At 43.1% G+C, this 23,411-nt stretch overlaps 1 protein-coding gene across 1 annotated transcript in view; it reads left to right on the top strand.

Moving 5' to 3' along the window:
- The window catches only part of LOC145401028 (nucleolar protein 10-like), a 259,963-nt gene that overhangs the window by 208,984 nt on the left and 27,568 nt on the right, over window positions 1-23,411 (top strand). Inside the window, exons 6-7 of the mRNA XM_080273404.1 lie at window positions 9,091-9,184; window positions 18,226-18,375. Coding sequence (XP_080129530.1) covers window positions 9,091-9,184; window positions 18,226-18,375 — 244 coding nt within the window. The remainder of the gene's footprint in view (window positions 1-9,090; window positions 9,185-18,225; window positions 18,376-23,411) is intronic.

Below are 23,411 nucleotides of genomic sequence, written 5' to 3'. Positions count from 1 at the left end.
AATGGAACATTATTTGGACTAAAGTGAACACTGTGAAGAGAACGGACTTCTGTGTGTTATTGACTAAGTTCAGTGCAAGACATCAGGAAGAGTGTACTGCAAGTGCTTCAGGAAATCGTTCTTACTGTCAGAGTCCGAGAGGAGGCGGTTATTCATCGAGGTGGCCAGGGACTTGCTGTAAGTAGCCAGAAAGTTTCATATTGTACTTTTTTCCATACTATACTTACCAGAATGTTTCATACTGTACTTTTTTCCATACTATACTTACCTCATGCATGTGCAGTAGGAATGTGTTTTTCAGAGTTAGGCTAGGTTAGGGTCCATAAGTACCAGAATGTTTATTAATGTATGAACATACTTCTAAACCCTCATTTTATGTTTCTTTTGCATTTTTTTCAGTGATTTATGTGCCCTATTGGTGTGATTTGGGTGTTAAATAGGTGCTATGCATGTCCAGAGGGAGTTGTATAGGTGTTTCTCTGAGTTAGGGTCCATAAGTACAAGTCCATAAGCTGGGGCCCAAAATCCGGACGAAACCAATAACCGAACCTACCGATGGCTCTATTAATCCGGATATTGGAGGGATTACTGTATATATATATATATATATATATATATATATGTATATATACATAAAATTATTCATTCCATTGTTTTTCCATTATAGAAACTTCAAACACCATAGTGTATTAGATGTAGTCTGCCATTCCATTCCACTGTGCCTACTTGCATATCAAATGCTGAACTCGTCAACTTGTTCGTCAGCCTCATTGTGGTCTTTCATTTACCCTTCATTCTCTTCATTTTGCAGATTCATTAGTTGGTACCCAAAAGTTATTGAAGTTTGGAAGCAGGGCATAAACCGCATGTTTTATGGTGTGTGAATGGTGGCAGTGCATGCACCCTTTTTTTATTTGTTTGTCAAGTGGTGTTCTGCAGGGTGGATGCATTTGCTGCATCTCTCTCTTTTTTTTTTTTTTTTTTTTTTTTTTTTTTTTTTTTTTCAAGGAAAAAGGAACCAAAGGCTGAGCCTGCAAAACAATCCCTTCCAAGAAAAAACCAAAAACAATACAAAGAGGGCCAAATTCAAGATCTGTTCATTTCAAGATGCCTGGTCACACTGCAAAGGCTGAGCCTGCAAAACAATCCCTTCCAAGAAAAAAACAAAAACAATACAAAGAGGGCCAAATTCAAGATCTGTTCATTTCAAGATGCCTGGTCACACTGCATTTGAAACACTGGAGATCTAGGAAACACAGACAAAGGGAGACAGTTCCAGAGTTGACCTGTTGCATAAATGGAGGACTGGGAGTAACGGTTAACTCTTGCATTAGGAAGTTGGATAGAAAAGGGATGAGAGTTTGTTGCTAGACAATTGAGTTGGAGGGATGCAAGCAGGCAGTTCAGAGGAGCAATGGCCATTGAAGTAGCAATAGGAAAGAGATAAAGATGCAACAGTGTGGCAAAGAGACAGAGGTTGAAGGGAGCCGGTAAGAGGAGGAGAGTTGATGAGATGAAAAGCCTTTGACTTCACCCTGTTGAGAAGAGCTGTATGTGAGGAGCCTCTCCACATATGAGAGTTGTACTCTACAAGGGGGCGAATAAAACCCGTGTATAAAGTTAACAACCGTGCAGGGGTAAAGAAGGCACGGAGTCGGCTTAGCACACCTAATCCCTTGGAAACAGATTTTACAAGTGATGTGATAAGATCCTTCCAAGATAAGTCCCGAGTGAATGACTCCCCAGGCATGTTCAAGGATGATGCAGGACCGAGCTGGATATTACAAACATTAGTGGGTACTCCTGTGGAACATTTTGATGGGTTGATAGGTGTAAAAACTGGGTTTTTGATGCATTACAAACAACATGTTTATTTTTACCCCAGTCAGAGATACGAGCCAAGGCAGACATTAGGTGTGCCATAACCTCATTCCTTGTTCATTGAAGTAACTGCTGAGATAGACTTTGCAGGAACTGAATGGAAAGGTGAAGGGTGGAATCATCAGCATACGAGGGGATGGGGTATGATGTACTGCTTAGAAGATCATGGATATATGAAAGGAAGAGAGTTGGTGATAGGACATAGCCCTGAGGAACATCACTGTTGATAGATCTGGGAGAAGAACGATAGCTGTCTACAACAGCTGCTACAGAACAACCAGAAAGAAAGCTATAGATGAAGGCACAGATAGAAGGATAGAAACCGTAAGAGGGCAATTTGGAAAATAAAGATTTATGCCAAACTCAATTGAATGCCTTTGAGATTTCAAGTGGAATGGCAAAGCTTTCGTCAAAGTCCCAAAAGAAGGATGACCAGGAGTCTGAAAGGTAGGTGAGAAGATCGCCAGTGGAGCATCCCTGACGGAACCCATACTGACGATCAGAACGAAGGTTGTGAGAGGAAAGATGCTTTAAATTTTTTCTGTAAAGAATAGACTCTAAAACTTTTGAGACACAGGATGTTAAAGCAACTAGACGATAGTTAGAGGGTTGGGAATAGACACCTTTCTTTGGGACAGGCTGAATGAGAGTAAACTTCCAGCAAGAAGGAAAGGTACAAGTTGAAAAACAAAGGTGAAAGTGTTTACCTAGGCAGGGTGGAAACACAGAAGCACAATTCTTGAGGACAACAGGAGGGACTCCATCAAGCCCATATGCCTTGTTAGTATTTAGGCCATTGATGGTAGAAAATACATCAGCTCAAGAAATTTTAATGTCAGCCGTGAGGAAGTCAGAGGGGGGAAGTGATGGAGGAACAGCAGCAGAATCGTCTAACATGGAATTTGAGTAGAAGAGATAGCTGCAGAACCATTACAGTTGAAAAGAGGAGGGAAGGATGATGAGGTAAAATTGTTAGAAAGGTTTTTGGCAAGGTGCCAGAAAGAGCAGGAAGAATTCGAGTTGGAGAGTTGAGAGCATTTAGTATGAATGAATTTATTTTTAGCGGAGCGAAGGACAGACCTACCATGATTCCAGGCAGTAATGTAAAAATGATGTGATTCGGGGGTGGGTTGGCTCTGGTACCTTTTATAGGCCCTCTCCTTGTTGTGGACAGCATTAGAACAAGCATGATTAAACCCAGACTTTCTTGCATTAGTCAAAGGATATGAGAAAGGAATGTATGCTTCCATGCCCGAGAGAATAACCTCTGTAATGCGCAAGGTACACTTGGATGGCTCCCAGCCATGGAAGAATTAATCATTCCAGGGAAAATCGAAGAAGTACTGCCTGAGGGCCCTCCAATCTGCTGCTCCAAAGTGCCACAGATGACGTTTCTTTGGAGGGTCCACATGCCGTACCGGAGCGATAGGACATGTTAAAATAACAAGGTTATGATTGGAGGAGCCCAACGGAGAGAAAAGATTAACAGTGTAAGCAGAAGCTTTAGTTGTAAGAAAGAGGTCAAGTATGTTGGAGCTCTCTCTAAGGCAGTCAGGATATGATTAGGATGCTGTCCAAGCTTCTGTAGGTCATTAAGGATAGAAAAGGTGTATCAGTGAGAGGAGAGGAGAGCCAAAGGTGGTCGTGATCATTGAAATCTCCTAGAATGGAGATTTCAGAGAAAGGAGAAATGGATAGAAATGTGTGGGAAAACACTTGTTTACATGTGAAAACAAAAAAATCCAATATTAGGAACATTATCTGAAAAAGTCACTCACTTACTCGAATGTTATAATGCACCCCTGCACATAGTTATACTTGAGGACAGTTCCCACATCATCTATATACCTTCCAAGTGTGTCCGTGGGTCATTTGGGATAGTTACCCATGAAGAAAATTAAGATCTCCTACCTCAACTTTCATGGGTGTCGGCAGCTGCCGATGAAGTCTACAGGCGTTACTCCGAACATTTCAGCCACCCGCCAAGAATCAACCTCAGAATTGACTTTTTAGGCTTCTGTGAGTACTTTTATGATTGTTTTCCATGTTTTCTTGTCATTTCTAACCTGTTGGGGGGGGGGGAGTCCAGAATTGGCCGGCACTATGGCTCCATGAAGGTCCCAACTCGGCTTGCACACTTGGGGTTAATAAATGAAGGATGTGAAAGAGCAACATACGTGTATCAAGTTTTGTTTGAAACTCATGAAGAACGTAGCAGAAACTCATAGAATTTTAAAACAAGAATTTGTTTTGGGGGTCACACAAACCTATGACAGGTTTAACCCCCCTCAGCGACTCATGTAATACTGTATTACAAGTGTATAAGGCAGGGTGGCTCAAGTAATGCTACATTTTCATGTTTCCTGCATTGTTTTGTATAAGGTGTGGAAACTATAGTCTGTATGGCAACACTAGGATGCTTCTAGCCACACTACTGCCTGCTGTGACTGACCAGCCTGCCTTGAGGGGCCTCAAGCATTGTCATGCTGTTGTTATAGGTAGTCCAAAGCCTTCTACCTCTTGTGCCCACTCCCCTCCACCACACACTTCAGCTAGTAGACGCTCTTAGTGTGCCAAGCGTCCCAGGTGGCCCATTGCCTCAACTCCAGTAAAAGCCACCAAGGATATTGGATGCATCAGCTGAAATGAATCAGAAGTTAGCAGATTTGAGTAATGTTGACTTTGAGTTTACAGAAGATAAACATAGTGATCATAGTGAATATGTTCCAGGTGATGCCGATAATGCTGTTCCTTTCTATTTTATAACATACCCTAATATACTCGTATTTATAAGGATAAAATTTTGGGGATACTTTATTTTCCTTGAAATATGCCTGCCTCTGGGGGTAGGATTTTTTTCCAAGAATACTCCCCCAGTATCCCTGCTTGTCGTAAAAGGCGACTAAAAGGGTTGGCAGAGGGTTAGTGCCCCTCCCCGGAAAACAACTAACTAAAAAAACAAACAAGAAGCCTCGGACAAGGACTGACCAAACGATGACGACCCAGGACTGGACAAAGGACTTGGTAATGGGTACATGGAATGTAAGAGGAGTGAATGATGAGGTGAAAGAGAGAGAGATTGTCCAGGTGCTTGAGGGTGCGAAAGTGGATGTATGTGGAATAACTGAAACAAAATGGAGAGGAGAAAGTTGTGAGAGAATGGGAGTATGGATGGGGTATATGTGCAGGAGTAGGTGAGAATGAGAGGGCAAAGGAAGGAGCATGTATAGTTGTGAGTAAAAGATGGAAGAAGAGCGTAAGACAGTATGAATCAGTTGGGTCAAGGATTGTGTGGGTAAAGTTGAAAGTTGGAATACAAATGTGGGCGATTGTGTGTGTGTATGCGCCAACGCAAGATCGTGCTAGAAGAGTGAGAGAAGACCTCTGGACAAATGTAGAAGTGTGCATGGAAAAGTTTGGAAGGAATGAGAGAGTGTTTTTTATTGGTGCTATGAATGGTAAAGTAGGGAATGTGAAGGTGTATGGAATAGTTGGTGAGTGGGGTGTGCCTGCTGAGATAGATGAGAATGGGAGTGCGTTAGTGGACATTTGTGCTCGGAGGGGGTTGGTGATAGCCAATACCCTCTTCAGGAATAAAATGATCCACAGGTATACATGGCAAGTGATGAGAAGGGTGGGTGGTGAACTGAATGAAAGGAAGGCAATGATTGATTATGTGTGTGTGGATGAAAGGATGCGAAGATGTGTAATGGATGCAAGAGCTTATAGAGGTTGGGGGAGTGGAGTTTCTGACCACTACTTGGTGGTGGCCAGAATTAGGATTCAAGTAAGATGGAGGAATGGAAGAAGGGAAAGACGAGAGGAAGGAGTAGTTGCAAGGAGAGTGGCAAGGTTACAAGAGGATGAAAAAAAGGCAGAGTATAAGAGAGAAGTGGAGGAACGATTGGGCAAATATGAATTGGAGCAGATGGGAGATGTGGAAGGTGTGTGTAGGATATTTACAGAAGAAATATGTGCAGCATGTGATGTGGTGTGTGGAAGGAAAAGAAGATGGAGGGGGGTGCAAGGAACAGCGTGGTGGACTGAAGAGGTGAGACAGGCTGTGGCACAAAAGAAGAAAGCATACAATGAATGGATGAGAAATAGGGGCGTGGAAGATGTTGAGAGGCGGAAGAGAGAGTTATATGTAGAAATAAAGAGAGAGGTGAAAAGATTAGTTAGATAGAGTAAGAAGAGTGGATGAGGAATTTTGAAGGAATTTAAGTGTAAAGTGGAGGGACTGTAAGAAAATGTTCTGGAAAGAGGTGAAAAGAGTAAGACAGGGTGGAAGTGAAGTTAGCAGGGGAGTGAAAGATAAAAATGGTAGATTACTAGTGGAGAAGGGAGAAAAAGTGAGCAGATAGAGAGAACATTTTAAGGAATTGTTGAACATAGAGGATGGAAGTAATGCGAGTATAAGTGGCTGGGGAATGGCTGGGAGAAGGAGAGAGGTGAGAAGACAGGAAGAAATCAGTAGAAGTTGTGGAAGCAATGAAGAAAGTTAAATTGGGGAAAGCCCCAGGAATTGATGGAGTGTGTGGTGAAATGCTGAAGCATGGGGGAGAGAGAGTAGTTGAATGGATGTGGAAGATGTGCAGATTGGCCTGGGAGGAAGGTAGAGTCCCGGAGGATTGGAAGTCAGGTATAATTATTCCCTTGTACAAAGGAAAAGGGGAAAGCGAAGTGTGTGGTAATCATAGGGGCATTTGTCTTCTTAGTATAATAGGAAAAGTGTATGGTAGGATACTTGTTGACAGAGTTAGAGAAAGAACAGAGAAATTAGTTGGAGAAGAACAGAAAGGCTTTAGGAAGAGAGGAGGTTGTGTAGATCAGATATTCATTCTTAGATCTTTAGTGGAAAAGTTTCTAGAGAAGGGAAAGAAGTTGTATGCGGCTTTCTTGGATTTGGAGAAAGCATATGACAGGGTGGATAGACAAGGATAGTGGAAAGTGTTAAGAATATATGGAGTAGATGGGAAGTCGTTGAATGCTGTGAAGAGTATATACGATGGTGTGAAGGTTGCAGTGCGTGTGGATGGTGAACTAAGTAAATTTTCCTCTTTGAAAGTTGGGTTGAAACAGAGATGTGTCATGTCTCCGTGGTTGTTCAATCTGTACATGGATGGGGTAATAAAAGAGGTACAAGGTAGGGTAGTGGATGTTGGAGTGGCCCTGGTGAGAGAGGATAGTGTTTGGAAACTCCCTGTACTGTTGTTTGCAGATGATACTGTGTTGTTGAGTGAAGACGAAGGGGAGCTGCAAGGCTCGATGGATGAGTTTGTGAGTGTGTGTAAGAAACGGAATCTAAAGGTGAATGTAGGGAAGAGTAAAGTGATGGTCTTTGAGAGAGGTGAAGTCAGTGAATGTACAGCGAGGTTGGATGGTGAGGAATTGGAAAATGTGAGTACGTTTAAGTATTTGGGTATTGTGATGAGTAAGGATGGAGGTTTGGAGGGTGAAGTGCTTGAAAGGGTACAGCAGGGAAGAAAGGTTGCTGGTTCTTTGAAAGCAGTGATAAGAAACAGGGAAGTGAGCATGCAAGTGAAAAAGTTACAACATGACGGTATTGTGATACCAACTCTAACGTATGGAAGTGAAGCTTGGACGTTGTTGGAAGGACACAAGTCAAGAGTGAGAGCAGTGGAAATGAGTTATTTAAGAGGAGCCTGTGGAGTTACATGGAGAGACAGGCTGACGAATGAGGATATAAAGGAGCGTTGTGGTGTTGATGTGGATGTGATAGGAAGCGTAATGAGGAACACACTGAGGTGGTTTGGCCATGTGGAGAGGATGGAGGGTGAAAGACTGATGAAGAGAGTGTATGTGAGTGAGGTGGAGGGGGGAAGAGGGAGGGGGAGGCCAAGGATGAGATGGAGGGATGGGGTGGAGAGGTATATGAGAGAGGGGGGTGTGAGTTGGGAGCAGGGCAGTGAAATGGCAGGGGACAGGGCGACTTGGAGGCGATTTGTTTGTGGCCACCCCAAACGGGATTGAGGCGTCTGGCAATAGATAGATAGATAGAGGCCTGCCTCTGAGTTATGCTACTTGACATTTTTGCCCGCCATAGAAGGGTTAAGAATTTTATAAACGAATGAATGTTAACAAATGACGATGCACATTCTGATTGCCTTTCCACCAGTTCATCTTCTGACAGTGAGGCCATAGTTCATGCAACTCTCCGTGAAAATCACATTAGGACAGTCCACGATGTTTGTAATACAGTATAGTTAGCCTATTGTATGGAACTTGCCAATGCATTTTTTCTCATGATCTTGACATGAGATGAATCGCCCCCGAGTTTATCTCAAAACTCTTGACAGATGAGTAAAAGCAGTATTGCATGGAGGTCTGCCTGGAGCTCAAGGAAATGGCCGGAAAAGACCTTAACTTCCACTCGTGTCATTACTAGTGATGAAAGCTGAGATTACGGGTACGACTTGGAAACCAAACAACAGTCATTGCATTGGAAGAGCCCAGTTTTGCCCCGACCAAAGAAGACACCTTAGGTCAAGAGCAATTTGAAGTCAATGCTTATCACTTTCTTCGACACGGAAGGCTTTATTCATAAGTAATTAATTCCTCAAGGACAGACTGTCAATGCAAAGTTCTACTGTGATGTTGTGAGATGACTTCATGTGGATGTGAGGCAAGAACATCCAGACAAGTGGTGCACAAACTTATGGGTGTTTCATCATGGCAGTGCGCCTGCACACACAGCCCTTGTTGTTCAGCATTTTTTGGCATAAAAAAAACATGCTAGTGGTCTCCCACTTTCCATATTCACCACACAAATTTGGCTCCTGGCGATTTTTCCTCTTTCCAAATATGAAAATCCAGCTGAAAGAAGTGAGATTTGACACCACTGAGGGGATCTAGAAGGAATTTCAGAAGGTCCTGTACAAGCTGATGCTTAAGGACTTTCAGAACGTGTTCCAATCGTGGGAGAAGCACTGGAATTTATGTCTGTGTGCCCAAGTAGACTACTTTGCAGGGGATGGTGGTGATTAGAACTTGGCATAATTTTTTTTTTTACCTTCTTTATTTAAATTTCAACAACTTTTGGGTTGCACCTTGTATATCCATTTTTGTCATTAGTATCTGGTGCATCTCATATCATATATACCTAAGTGACTTTTCTCTATGGACATAACCGTTGACTGCAGCAAATTACATTAAATTTGTATATAGCAAATTTTATTTCTTTTACAGAGTGAACAGCTGCAGGTCTATGAAACACTTGGGAATTACTGCATTGGCATACAATGATGCTCTCACACTTGGAGTCGGCACACAAACAGGCCAGGTAGGTTGACACATCACCTGTATTTCACTGATCCCCCACATCATTGCTCGTGTATTTATATTTTATTGCCTGATTTTGTATACCAGTCTTCAGTACTGTATATTATAACTCATAAGGAAGCTGTTCACAACATGTAAGGTGCAGATGATGCTTCAGTATGGGCAGAGTCAGTTTACATGCAGAGTTAGGTCATTTTTAAAATTAATTGACTAATTATTTTATTTATTTTTTATGCTGTGATCATCATGGTAACTGAAGAAATACTGTAAATAATACTACCAACTAATCACAAATGTCACAGAGAAAGATCTAGAAATAAAATAGCAGCATTTAGTGGAAAAAGCCCATGATACAGAAAAGATATAAAATATCATTATCATCATCATCATCCATTTGAGTGTCCACTGCAGAACCAGCCTATCCCGACTGAAGTGGGGATGATACAGCCAATGTATCTCTACCAAGTGCCTTAGGCTGTCTGGTAGACATTGTATGTAGGGTGAGAAGTGCTTGTATGTGCAATTTCCAAGGAGTAGACTGTAGCAGCAGTCGAGCAGGGCAGTACTCCCAAGTTGGATGGAAAGCTGATGGGAAGGAGAGCTGGAGCTCCAGTTTCATCAGCCCTTGGGACTAGATCCCAACCATCCCCATTTGCTGAACTTTTTCAGTGTCTCAGTAACACAGAGAGTAGGACAGCATGCTCCTTAATACAAGTTTCTCTATCAACACCAAACTACATGCACAGTACACACCACACTTCCATTTCCAAAATTCAAAAAAAGTCATGGCAGCACAACACGTGGCCTTGGAGTCCCCTGGGGGGGGGGGACCATAAATGCCCCCACCTTCTGTCCCTCTCCTGGTGATGACTCGAGCTGCCTGGAACCACTGTCTGACTCTCTTTTTCTTCATTTCTGCAACATTCGTGGCCTTTCCTCTAACTTTCGCTCTGTTGAATACCACCTCTCCTTCTCTAAACCTCACCTTTTTCTAACTGAGACTCAGATGTTTGAGGCAACTGACAACACACCCTTTTCTGTATCCTCCTACTTTCTATATACATATTTCAAAGCCAAAGATGGCTGTTGTGTATATACAGGATACGTAACGACTTATTGCTCTCATATTCCTGAACTCAATTCTTCTGAATTCTCCACACTCTGGCTTCGCCTTTCCTGTCATTCTCTGACTAAATATATCTGCGCTGTTTACTTATCTCCTAATTCTGCTGACTTATCAAAAATTCTTTGACTGTCTTACTTCTACGATGGAACACATTCTATCCATTTCACCTTTCTTTGAAATCTCCATTCTAGGAGATTTCAATGTTCACCACCACCTTTGGCTCTCCTCTCCTTTCACTGATCCACCTGGTGAACAAGCCTACACCTTTTGTAGCCTTAATGACCTAGAGCTGCTTGTACAGCACCCTCCCATTATCCCTGACTGCCTTGGAGAGAGCTCCAACATACTTGACCTCATTCTTACAACTAATCCTTCTGCTTACACTGATAATCTTTTCTCTCCGTTGGGCTCCTCCGATCACAACCTTATCACCTTAACCGTCCTATTGCTCCGGTACGACCTGTGGACCCTCCAAAGAAACATCGTCTGTGGCACTTTGGAGCTGCGGATTGGGAGGCCCTCAGGCAGTACTTCTTTGATTTTCCCTGGAATGATTATTGCTTCCATGGCCGGGAGCCATCTGAGTGTGCCTTGCGCATTACGGAGGTTATTCTCTCGGGCATGGAAGCATACATTCCTTTCTCATATCCTTTGACTAATGCAAGAAAGCCTTGGTTTAATCACGCTTGTTCTAATGCTGTCCGCAACAAGGAGAGGGCCTATAAAAGGTACCGGAGCCAACCCACCCCTGAATCACATCTTTTAAATGTTTCTGCCCGGAATCGTGCTAAGTCTGTTCCTCGCTCTGCTAAAAATAATTTCATCCATGCTAAATGCTCTCAACTCTCCAACTCGAATTCTTCTTGCTCCTTCTGGCACCTTACCTAAAACCTTTCTAACAACTTTACCTCATCATCCTTCCCTCCTCTTTTCTACTCTGATGGCTCTTTAGCTATTTCTTCTACTGATAAAGCAGATCTCTTCACTCAGACTTTCTCCTCCAGTTCCACCTTAGACGATTCCAGTGCTGTTCCTCCATCACTTCCCCCCTCTGACTTCCTCATGGCTAACATTAAAATTTCTTCAGCTGATGTATTTTCTGCCATCATTGGCCTCAGTACTATTAAGGCATACGGGCCTGATGGAGTCCCTCCTGTTGTCCTCAAGAACTGTGCTTCTGTGCTGACACCCTGCCTAGGCAAACTCTTTCGCCTTTGTCTATCAACTTGTACCTTCTTGCCGGAAGTTTGCTCTCATTCAGCCAGTCCCAAAGAAGGGTGACCATTCCCAACCCTCTAACTATCGTCCAGTTGCTTTAACATCCTGTATCTTGAAAGTTTTCGAGTCAGTTCTTAATAGAAAAATTTTAAGCATCTTTCCTATCAGAACCTTCTTTCTGATCATGAGTATGGGTTCCGTCAGGGACGCTCCACTGGCGATCTTCTCACCTACCTTTCAGACTCCTGGTCATCCTCCTTTCAGGACTTTGGCGAAAGCTTTGCCATTGCACTTGACATCTCAAAGGCTTTTGATCGAGTCTGGCACAAATCTTTAATTTCCAAACTGCCCTCTTGCGGTTTCTATCCTTCTATCTGTGCCTTCAACCTTAGCTTCCTTTCTGGTCGTTCTATAGCCACTGTTGTAGATGACCATTGTTCTTCTCCTCAATCTGTTAACAGTGGTTTTTCTCAGGGCTCAGTCCTATCACCAACTCTTCCTTTTATTCATCAATGACCTTCTAAGCTGTACATCTTACCCTATCCACTCATACGCTGATGACTTCACCCTTCACCCTTCCATTCGGTTCCCACAACGTCCATCTCAGCAGTTACTTCAGCAAACAAGGGATTAGGCTATGGCGCACCTAATGTCTGACTTGGCTCATATCTCTGACTGGGGTAAAAATAGTCTGGTTGTTTATAATGCATGAAAGACTCAGTTTTTACACGTATCAAACCGACAAAATCTTCCACAGGTATACCCACTAATGTTTAATAATATTCAGCTTAATCCTGCATCATCCTTGAACATGCTTGGGGTTTCATTTACTCGGGACTTATCTTGGAAAGATCATATGAGGCACTCTGAGCCAGAGGGGTGACAGTGCATTTTGCTTATTTGCATTGACATCTAATTACCAAACTGTAATATACTTTAAACATGTCATGTTTACCACCATTTTAATCGTCTTGGCTAACACTTTCAAGCTAAACAATAAAATGCATATAAGTATAATTTTACTATTGTATAATTAGCCATGTCAAAGGTTAACAACTAATTACCAAAAATAAGCAAAATGCACAGTCGTCCCTCTGGCTCGGAGCGCCTTATATTACATCATTCATTCATTCATCATCCAATCCAATGTTACTCCATTAGGAGCGTAGGAGCCCGGGGCTAGGGAAGTTGATCCTGACATGTAAGATGAGAGTGACCAGCCTCACTCATCCCTGAGTGACATTATGTGAGCAATAAACTCCTACTGCCCCTTGGATATAAACCTTCACCAATCCGATTGGAGTGCAATAATTACCCGCTAAACCACCTGGCACCAAAATTTGGTAATATGGTTACCACCCAGCCTAGTAAATGGTTTCCTGGTGTGCAGGAAATCATTTGGCTTGTCACTCAGTGTAGAGTCACCCACAGGCAGAACATATTACATCTCTTGTAAAATCTGCTTCCAAGAGATTAGGTGTGCTAAGCCGACTCCATTCCCTCTTTACCTCTGCACAATTGTTGACACTGTAAAGGGTATTGTCCGCCCCTGGGTAGAGTACAGCATAATATAGAATTTTATGTATTTTAGCTGGATGGGTGACCGCCTGGGAACACCAGATGGTGTTGGCATAACGTTCTCCCTACGTGTCAAGTGGGGTTGGTGGGGGATTAGTGCCCCTCCCTGTAAAACAATTAACTCTAAGCCCTTGGCCACCCCGTTTGGGATACATGGCGTCTGGCAATGAATGAATGAAAAAAAACTCTCTTCCTCTTACTGACTTCCTTCAACATCTGTTTCTTCGCGGCACTGTTGCATCTTTATCTCTTTTCTGTTGCTACTTCAATGGTCACTGCTCCTCTGAACTTATTCTTCCACCTCTATGACGGGCGCATAGCACCCATCTAGCAGCAAACTCTCATCCCTTTTCTGTCCAACTCTCTAATGCAAGAGTTAACCATTACTCCCAGTCCTTCATGTATGCAAAAGGTCAACTCTAGAACTGTCTCTCTCTCTCTCTCTCTCTCTATTTCCTACTGCCTATGATCTCCAGTCTTTCAAACGCAGTGTGTCCAGGCATCTCGGAATGATCGGATCTTGAATTTGGCTGTCTCTTGTATTTTGTTTTTCTCTTGGAAGGAAGAAGTTTGCGGGCTCGTGGCCTTTGGTTCCTTCTTCCTCACATAAAAAAAAAAAAAAAAATGTTGTGTTGGAGTGGCTTTGGAAGTGTGTGTAGTCTGTGAACCAAGTGTAATCGGCCCGTGCAAGCCGACTGGGTGGATGCATACATTATAGTATGCGACACTGGTTCAACTACAGCACCCCTTATGTCCGCCTAAGCAGTACGTGGTCAGAAGAGCGCTCCCAAAGTTTATATTCTGGAGGGGCACGAACCCTTGTTCTTCAGTGTACAAAAACACACACTTTACCACTGTACCGCAGAGGCTTCTAAAATATCATAGTTATCCCTAATCTATTGATCGTCATTTCATATATGTCCTGTTTCATGTCAGATGTTGTCTGTAGAGTAATCATTCTATGAAAATTAAAGTAAAACTGAAATTGTTTGTGCACACGCACAAGATAAGGTTCGAAAAAAAAAAAAAAAAAAAATAGATTTGAGTAGGTTTTACAAAGTCTGCCATTACACTTGATAAACAGACAAGTGAATTGGGATGTACATTGATAAAAAGAACATGGAAACAAAGTCATCAGTAAACAGTCATTTACCACGATAAAAATTATAAGAATAATATAGAAAACAACCAGAGAGAAAGGGATGTGAATCGGTAAGGCAGTTCTGCTGCCTAAACTAACATGAAGAAGTCTGTGCTTGGTCATAATCAGAAGTTGGTCAGTCCATCATCTGTTGTGTACTGCTCCAGTGCTTTTAAAATTTTTTGAGTATTTTATCATTAATGTAATATGTTTATTAAATACAGTAATGATGATTACAGTTTGTATAAAAAAAAATATTAGCATGTATTTGACCTCAGTTATTGATGTTCATGACTTTGGAGTGTGGGCAACTCATTGTGAAAATTTCATTCAACCCGGGCCGTGATAGTGTGCCAATGAAAAGCATGTATTTGTGGCTAAAAGGTCATGGCAAATGAAAACAGCTTACTTGTGTGACGTTGTGGGCTGATGCACTGAACCATTGTTTGTGAGTCTCAGGTTGCACTGCCATGCGATAATGTTTTTAGCCAAAACATACACTATAATGGCAGGAGTGTGGATTTTCAAATTCAAGTGATATCAAAAACTGTCATAAGCAAATGTGCTACAGCCAAGGAATCGCTGTAAATATTGGTTTTGTTTGGAAGGAAAACAGTCAGTATTACCTATCTTGGCTGGCTTATGACTGAGGGTGGGGGAGTTCTTTTAGTCTGACTGCTGCAAGTAGTCTGACTGCTACTAGGTAGGGTTGCTAGTAGCTTGACTGCTGACAAGGGTAAGCAGTACTCAAGCCTTTTCATTACTGGTAGCAGTCCACATGCAGTCTCATCTTCACCACTCTTTCCCACTAGGACTGGGATTTAAGAGAGTCTCAGGAAAGGAGAGATATCAGTTGGCCTGGCCAACCTCCTCTGTGCCCTCCTCGTCCCCATCCTTGAAAAGCCACCACTACCCCATTGTATTGCAATCTGGCCCAAGGGGGCCTCGGAAGAAATGGGGGATGGGGTAGTCCTGCCATCCTACTCCGCATCCTTCTCGTTCGCACTCCCCATGGGCCACCACCTTTTCTGGCTGAGGCTTCTGCTCAAGAGGGTCTTGGGAAAGGTGGGGGATGAGGTGGCTGTGCCATTCCCCTCTGCATCCTCCTTGCCCTCACCCCTGAACAAGGAGGGGGAGAAGTACTTTTACTCTGAGTGCTGCTCGGTCTAGCTGTTGTAGTAGTCTGACTGATATTGTACTAGGTTCACACAGTACTCAGGCCTGCTCACCATTACAAAGTAGCATTCCTACCTTAGATGTCAATCAAGCAATCATTTCCTGTGGCACCCCACGGGATGCATAGGGCCTCGATGAACTGTCTCCACCAATATTTATCTCTTGCCATCTCCTTCAGGTCCCACCAACACTCCTCTCGTGCTTCTCTTTTCATTGCCCTCAACCAGGTCTCCCTCGGCCGACCTCTACCTCTTCTTCCTCTAGCAGTCCACTGTGGCACATCCTGTATTAAAGTGCCTTCTTTTCTATATATGTGCCCCAGCCATTTCCAGCGAGACAGTCTCACATATTCATCAACTGGTTCCACTCTCGTAATATCCCTTACTCTTTCATTTGTAATTCTGTCTTGCTGCTTTACCCCAAGAATCCATGTCAGTATTTTATTCTCAAATCCTAATACAGTACTTTCTGATCTGTTGCAATTGTAGATATATACAGTAATCCCTCTAATATCCGAACGCCCAATATCCGAACATCCCCACTAACCGGACATAATCCTCCTGGGATCCAATATTCCCAAAATGGGCCAAAAACTGCAAAAAATTCGAAAAAAATCTGACTTTTTTCCCTCCCATAATTTGAAATTCCCGCCTGGCGCCAAACAGCTGTTACACCATGGTCCCTTCACCCCTTCCTTCCTCCCCCTCCCCCCTCCCCTGTCAGGTTGCCATTTGGTATTTTTCATTACCAAGTGTGGGCCAATTTGGTAATGAAAAATTCGTTTGGTAATGCATTAGAATAATGCATTACCAAATGGATTTTTCACATGTATGAGGATACACAGGATGGAGACGGTGGATTGTTTGCTCTCTCTGATTAATCTGCTACCCTACATAGTGTGAAAATAATCAACATGGTGTTAGTTATAAGGAGAGTGATTACATGTATTTCCACTTGTATATATAATTAGTGAAGAATATACTGTATGCTAGCTTTACGAATTTGGTAATGAAAAGTTATATTTGACAATGAAAGTTGAGGAGATTGGTAATGTGGCTGTTGCGATCTGGCAACTCTGTTACCCCACCAACATCAACAGTCACAGCTTAACTCCGATGGAGAGCAGATACTCATAACAATGCAAGCCACAGGTGCTTGTTTTTTGTGAATAAACAGTGAATAAACTGCAATACCTTGCCACTAGAACACACAGGAATTTACAGTGTTGTGCAGTGTTAAGAAATTAGAATTTAGAGTGCAGAGGATTAACTGTGGACTGCAAACTGGCGGTTCAAACCAGTCCAAGACCAAGGGACTTGTAAGTACCCAGAATGTTTAATATTGTATAAACTCACCTCTAAAACCTCATTTTATGGTTCTTTTGCATTTATTTCAGTCTTTTATGTCCCTTATTGGTGTGATTTGGGTCTTAAATAGGTGCTATGCATGTCCAGAGGGAGTTGTATAGGTGTTTTTCAGAGTTAGGGTCCGTAAGTACTAGTCCATAAACTGGGGCCCAATATCCGGACAGGACCACTATCCGGACCTGCCTATGGCTCTATTGATCCGGATTTTGGAGGGGTTACTGTATATGTGTCTATCTATCTGTCTATTGCCAGACGCCATAATCCCGTAAGGGGTGGCCATTTGACTTTGGGTTATTTGTTTTACGGGCAGTATCTCTTTTTCAGATTATAGTCAAACTAACAATAAAAACTTTATAGCAATTCCGATCTAGAAAAAATTTTAAGCTCCACAAAATATTTTATTATTTTTTTGTTCCACCTCCACCTCTTGCTAGAATAATTTTTTTAGAAAAATTTTTGAATTCGCCTTCCTTCCCGATCAAATACACTGTAAAAAATTATAGTAATATAACGCTTTATTTTAACCAAAAGACAAAATCAAGTAAGATCAAACTAAGCTTTCCAGTACACTAATCCGCTAAATAAAGGGCCACTATATATTCATGAGAGAGACTTGACTCAGACCTCCCGGATATACTAAGTTAACAAGTGGCATTAGACCCATTTTAGAATAAAAATTATGGGAACGATCTTGAGGTGAGGCTCTTGAGGCTCTTTGAGCATGAGTGCTGCAAGCACCTGCTTGATCCTGAAAATGCCGAATGAGAGGATTTTTACTGTATGAATAGAGTGATGAAAATGGTATACCTGAGTGAGTTTGAAGGGGGGGAGGGGTGTTAAGGCCAAGAAGAAGGTGTATAGATATGGTAAATAAGTGTATGAGAAAGAGAGGTATGGAAGCCATTGAGGATAAGAAATTAACAAAAGGTCACGCTGGCTGGGTGAATTTTTACAGAGGAGCATATGACCAGGGTTTGGCACCTCATTTTAATGTGATGGTCATTGGACTGACTCACATGGGTGAATTAGAAACTATGTATTTTTTCTTTTTTTTTAATATACCGGTATATAATTAATCAGGTGAAGTCATGATTCCAGGGGCTTGAATGGTGAATGAATGGGAGTGTGACCCATTCATTTGGACAAAATTGGGTTAGTGTGACCCATTCATTTGGACAAAATTGGGTTAGTGTCTCATTCTATCAGGTTCTCTCTGATTCTGGACCCTACCTCACCTCACCGTAGGATGAGAAAGTAGGTCTGGATGATAATGATGATGATGAAGCTTCTTCATTATTAGATACCTAATGCTGCACATTGTAGTTGTTGATTTTATTTTATAAAACTGCAGAGTGTTTATATAACTCCTTTTGGTGTAGTACAGTGCCTTACAGGTTTCATATTGTAGTATCTGTTCATTTCTTCTATTCTTCTAGGTTCTCCTGTATGATATTCGTTCAGACAAGCCAGTACTGGTGAAAGATCACAATGATGGGTATGCAATCAAGGAGTTGGAGTTCCACAGTACAACCGAGTTCGTACTGTCTCTGTCATCTAAAATGGTCAAGATTTGGAATAAATATACAGTAAGTTTTAACAGTATCTTTACAGTTTTATTTATTTCTGTAAGTGTGAGCACGATTTTACTGATCTACCGGAAGACCCACCAACTTGTCGTAAAAATACCTTCAATAATACCAGTACACCAGTCCTGTATGAGGCAGCCCTAGCATGTTTGCAATATGGATGGTGGGTGTTAGCACCAAAGTGGTGGCATGTGGAAGTGGTGTGTAGGAGGACTACTGGGCCTTGGGAACAGGCTCTGAAGCCTATGTCCGGAGTCACGCACGCATGCACACGCACGCACGCGCACACACACACACACACACACACACACACACACACACACACACACACACACACATGGTCAAGATTTGGAATAAATATATGGTTAGTTTTGACAGCTTCTGTACAGTTTTATGTAACTTAGTTCAGTGATAAGTGTGGGCACTCACTAAACAGTCAAGATTTGGAATAAACACAGTGTAAGTTTTGACAGCTTCTTTACAGCTTTGTATAACTCAGTTCTGCGGTAGGTGTGGGCATTCAGTATCTATTCTTATACAGTAGTGTACTGCTGCATTCAGGTGGTTGTACACTGAATGACATAGCAGATCCAGTAACCTGGGAGACTTTACTGCATTGGGTGGATGCCATATAACCAGAAGATGCCTGGTGATCTAGTGGGTTTTGGTGTCGTGAAAGAGGGTTTACATTCAAGGAATGGTTGGAGTTTATGAAGGGATGTTCACCTAAAGGCAATAAAAGGCATGCAAGACTGGCTACCCTTGCCATAACTGTTGGAACTAAGCCCCAAGCCCCAATGCTCTTGGTGAAAAGAAAAAAAAAGGAGGGGGGGGGGGTTGCAGTGCTGGGCAGGTGTGCAAACACTTGCGCAAAGCGCAATTGCTCATTGTTGCACTCTGGTGAATATTGTTTGCGCATTGTGTACCGCATGAGACCATGTGCAATATTGCACTTGCGCACATGAAAAGGCAGGTGTGCAAGTGCAAATTTAGTTGCATTTGCACAACTAAATTTGCGCTTGCGCACCTGTCCTGTGGATTGCGCACTGCGCAATCCAAGGGACACGTGGTCTTGGGAGTTTCCCGTATGTCCGGACAATGCATTACCAAATGGATTTTTCACATGTATGAGGATACACAGGATGGAGATAGTGGATTGTTTGCTCTCTCTGATTAATCTGCTACCCTACATAGCGTGAAAATAAACAACATAGTGTTAATTATAAGGAGAGGGATTACATGTATTTCCACTTGTATATATAATTAGTGAAGAATAAATGCTAGCTTTACAAATTTGGTAATGTGGCCATTGCGATCTGGCAACTCTGTTACCCCTCCATCATCAACAATCACAGCCTAACTCCGATGGAGAGCAGATGCTCATAGCAGTGCAAGCCACAGGTGCTTGTTATTTGTGAATAAACAGTGAATAAACTGCAATACCTCGCCACTAGAACACACAGGAATTTACAGTGTTGTGCAGTGTTAAGAAATTATAATTTAGAGTGCAGAGGATTAACTGTGGACTGCAAACTGGCGGTTCAAACCAGTCCAGGAGCCAGGGACTTGTAAATACCCAGATTGTTTAATATTGTATAAACTCACCTCTAAAACCTCATTTTATGGTTCTTTTGCATTTATTTCAGTCTTATATGTCCCTTATTGGTGTGATTTGGGTCTTAAATAGGTGCAATGCATGTCCAGAGGGAGTTGTATAGGTGTTTTTCTGAGTTAGGGTCCATAAGTACAAGCCCAGGAGGCTGGGGCCCAATATCCGGACAGGATCACTATCCGGACATGCCTTTGGCTCTATTACATCGGATATTGGAGGGATTACTGTATATATATATATATATATATATATATATATATATATATACACACACACACACACACAGTAACCCCTCCAATATCCGGATCAATAGAGCCATCGGTAGGTTCGGTTATTGGTTTCGTCCGGATATTGGGCCCCAGCTTATGGACTTGTACTTATGGACCCTAACTCAGAGAAACACCTATACAACTCCCTCTGGACATGCATAGCACCTATTTAACACCCAAATCACACCAATAAGGCACATAAATCACTGAAATAAATGCAAAAGAAACATAAAATGAGGGTTTAGAAGTATGTTCTTACATTAATAAACATTCTGGTACTTATGGACCCTAACCTAGCCTAACTCTGAAAAACACATTCCTACTGCACATGCATGAGGTAAGTATAGTATGGAAAAAAGTACAGTATGAAACATTCTGGTAAGTATAGTATGGAAAAAAGTACAATATGAAACATTCTGGCTACTTACAGCAAGTCCCTGGCCACCTCGATGAATAACCGCCTCCTCTCGGACACTGACAGTAAGAACGATTTCCTGAAGCACTTGCAGTACACTCTTCCTGAAGTCTTGCACTGAACTTAGTCAATAACACACAGAAGTCCGTTCTCTTCACAGTGTTCACTTTAGTCCAAATAATGTTCCAGTTAACTTTAATGTTGCACATAAACTTTTCCCAATCTTTTCAATTTCTAAAGCCAAAACAAAGAAGGTTAGTTACGTTAAATTTCTTTTCCATTGAGTCTTTTCTCTCAACTTTAAATCCTTAACACAACACACCGTTTTTTTCACTGCACAACTCAAAATTCCCATGTGGTCTAGTGGAGAAGTTCTTGCTGTTTATTCACTGTCAGAGTCCGAGAGTATCACTGGCAGGCGACCAAGGGGAGCATCGGTGGGTCGTGGTGATGGCGTACCGACTATAGAAGACTCTGAAGAAAGCCGCAAACTCACATCGAGCGGTGACTCCAATGTAGCTGATGTGCTGGGCTGTGGCTCGGAGCATGAGGGCCTGTCTTGGGGAGGCAACGGAGTGGAACCAGGGCTTGGCACAGCGGGGGTCACGGGCCTGAAAAAACTGTCAATCGTTGACTGACGCAAGGACCGACGATTCTGGCGATTGATGATGCGCTGCCGGAAAGCACGCACTTCCTCCACAAGTCCCAAGGGCCCCATCTCCCTGTCGCAGTCCGGGTGTTCCAGGTAGTCTAGGACGAACTCTAGATGTTCCCGGAGTGCGCTCAGCTTGGGGATGGCTGGAGTAGTGTCCTGCTGAGAGGAGTCCGCATCATCATCGCCTTCGTCGTCGGAATCTTCAAGTTCGGGACTGACACCAGCAACCGAAGACGCGATCTCGATATCAGACAACGTCTGATACCCAGGATCGCCCTCGTCGTCGTCCAACCACTCACGAACATCGTCCACATCAACATCGTCGCCGTGCGTACGTAGCCGTGCATGGAAGTCATCCACGTCAAACCCTAGAAAATCGTACTCCACATCTGTTCCGAGAAGCAGACGAGACCAGCCATTTTCAAGAGTTTTCACAGGGACTTCCTTCCATGCACTAGCCCAGTTGTACAGCGCAGACTTGATGTTGCAGCGGTGAAGGTTTTCCAAAGTCCGCTTGCCTCGAGTGTCACGTCCTTCCCTGCGCTCGTCCTCGTTCTCGAGAACAACCATCACCTCGTCCAGGAACTTCCGACGGTACAGGCGCTTTGTTGCCACGATCACTCCTTGGTCCATGGGTTGAATGAGAGCAGTCGTATTAGGTGGCAGAAACATGCACCTAATACGGCCATTCTCAGCAACCAAGTCCTTGTCGCACGGGTGGGCAGGTGCATTGTCGAGGAGAAGGAGAGCCTTTACCTGGTCGCAAGGAATTCCCAGTGTCTCCATCTGGTACTGGATGACCTCCTTGACGAAGTGACGGTGAAACCAGTCTTTGAAAATCACAGCTGTGAACCATGCTTTCAAAGAATGGTACCATACGACAGGAAGGACATCCATCACCCCACGAAGGCACCGAGGCTGCTTTGCACGGCCAACAACAACGGGCTTAAGCCGGTGCATGCCGTTAGCACTGGCACAACACAAAGCAGATATCCATTCCTTAGAAAGCTTGCGGCCAGGTACACACTTCTCCGTCTCATCGGCTAGAGTGTTCGTTGGCAGCGAGTGATAGAATAGGCCAGTTTCGTCTGTGTTATAGACTTGACCGAGAGTGAGGCCCTCCCTGTCGATCAAGCCTTTCGCCTTGTGCCGAAACTCGTCAACTCCATCTTCGTTAGCGTCCAATGCTTCGCCATGTGCTTTACGGTTAGTAAGGCCATGTCGCAACTTGAACGCGAAGAGCCAACCCTTGGATGCCTTGAAGTCTAGGGCGTCGTGAAGCCTTGCAAACTTTTAAGCATCAGCCTTCAGCTATGTTCCACGTACCATCACACCAGCTGCACGTTGCTGTCGGTACCAAATCAACGTGGATCGGTTGATTTCTGCAAACTTGGGGGTAAACATAACCTTCCTTCCCACGTTGCGTTTGCTTCTCAACGAGAAGTCAGCCGTGTACTGCATGAGTTTGTCTCGGGAACGCTTGATATCGAGCAAAGTCGACCGGGCCAGGTTAAACTCGCGGAGAATGCGTGAAGAAGACCAACCCGCATCAACTTTCTCCAATATCTCCCTTTTCTTCTCCAGAGTCAACACCACTCTCTTCCTTTTCTCAGGAGGCGGGGCCATCATCACACACACTAAGAGGAGGGCAGAGAGCAGCAGGAGGCCTTGCAGCAAGTATGGCACCGCCACAAAAGCGAGCACGTGGGCAGCCATTGCGAAGAGCGTAGGTCCAGTCGCGGTGAGAGACAGGTGGGAAGTGGGGAGGATGCAGCGGCGCTCTATCGGACGTCGGAGGAATGACGAACCAAAACAATGCTCTCACGCGGCGCGCGCGGCAAGTTCAAATTACGGACGGCAAAAAATCGATTTGGGAATGTTTGATCCCAGGATGATAAGGTTCGGTTAGTGGGGATGTTCGGTTATTGGGCGTCCGGATATTAGAGTGATTACTGTACTGTATATATATATATATATATATATATATATATATATATAATCAATATATATAATTCCGTAGTAATATAACTCATTTAGTCTATTATACCCACAGCACCTATCTGTATAAAAAACATACAAAAACTG

This window comes from Coenobita brevimanus, chromosome 6, assembly GCF_032717465.1.
Source record: "Coenobita brevimanus isolate Jiangsu-jjx chromosome 6, ASM3271746v2, whole genome shotgun sequence".
Taxonomy (NCBI): domain Eukaryota; kingdom Metazoa; phylum Arthropoda; class Malacostraca; order Decapoda; family Coenobitidae; genus Coenobita; species Coenobita brevimanus.
The sequence above is the reverse complement of the archived record's forward strand: the minus strand, read 5'-3'. Positions and strand labels throughout refer to the sequence as shown.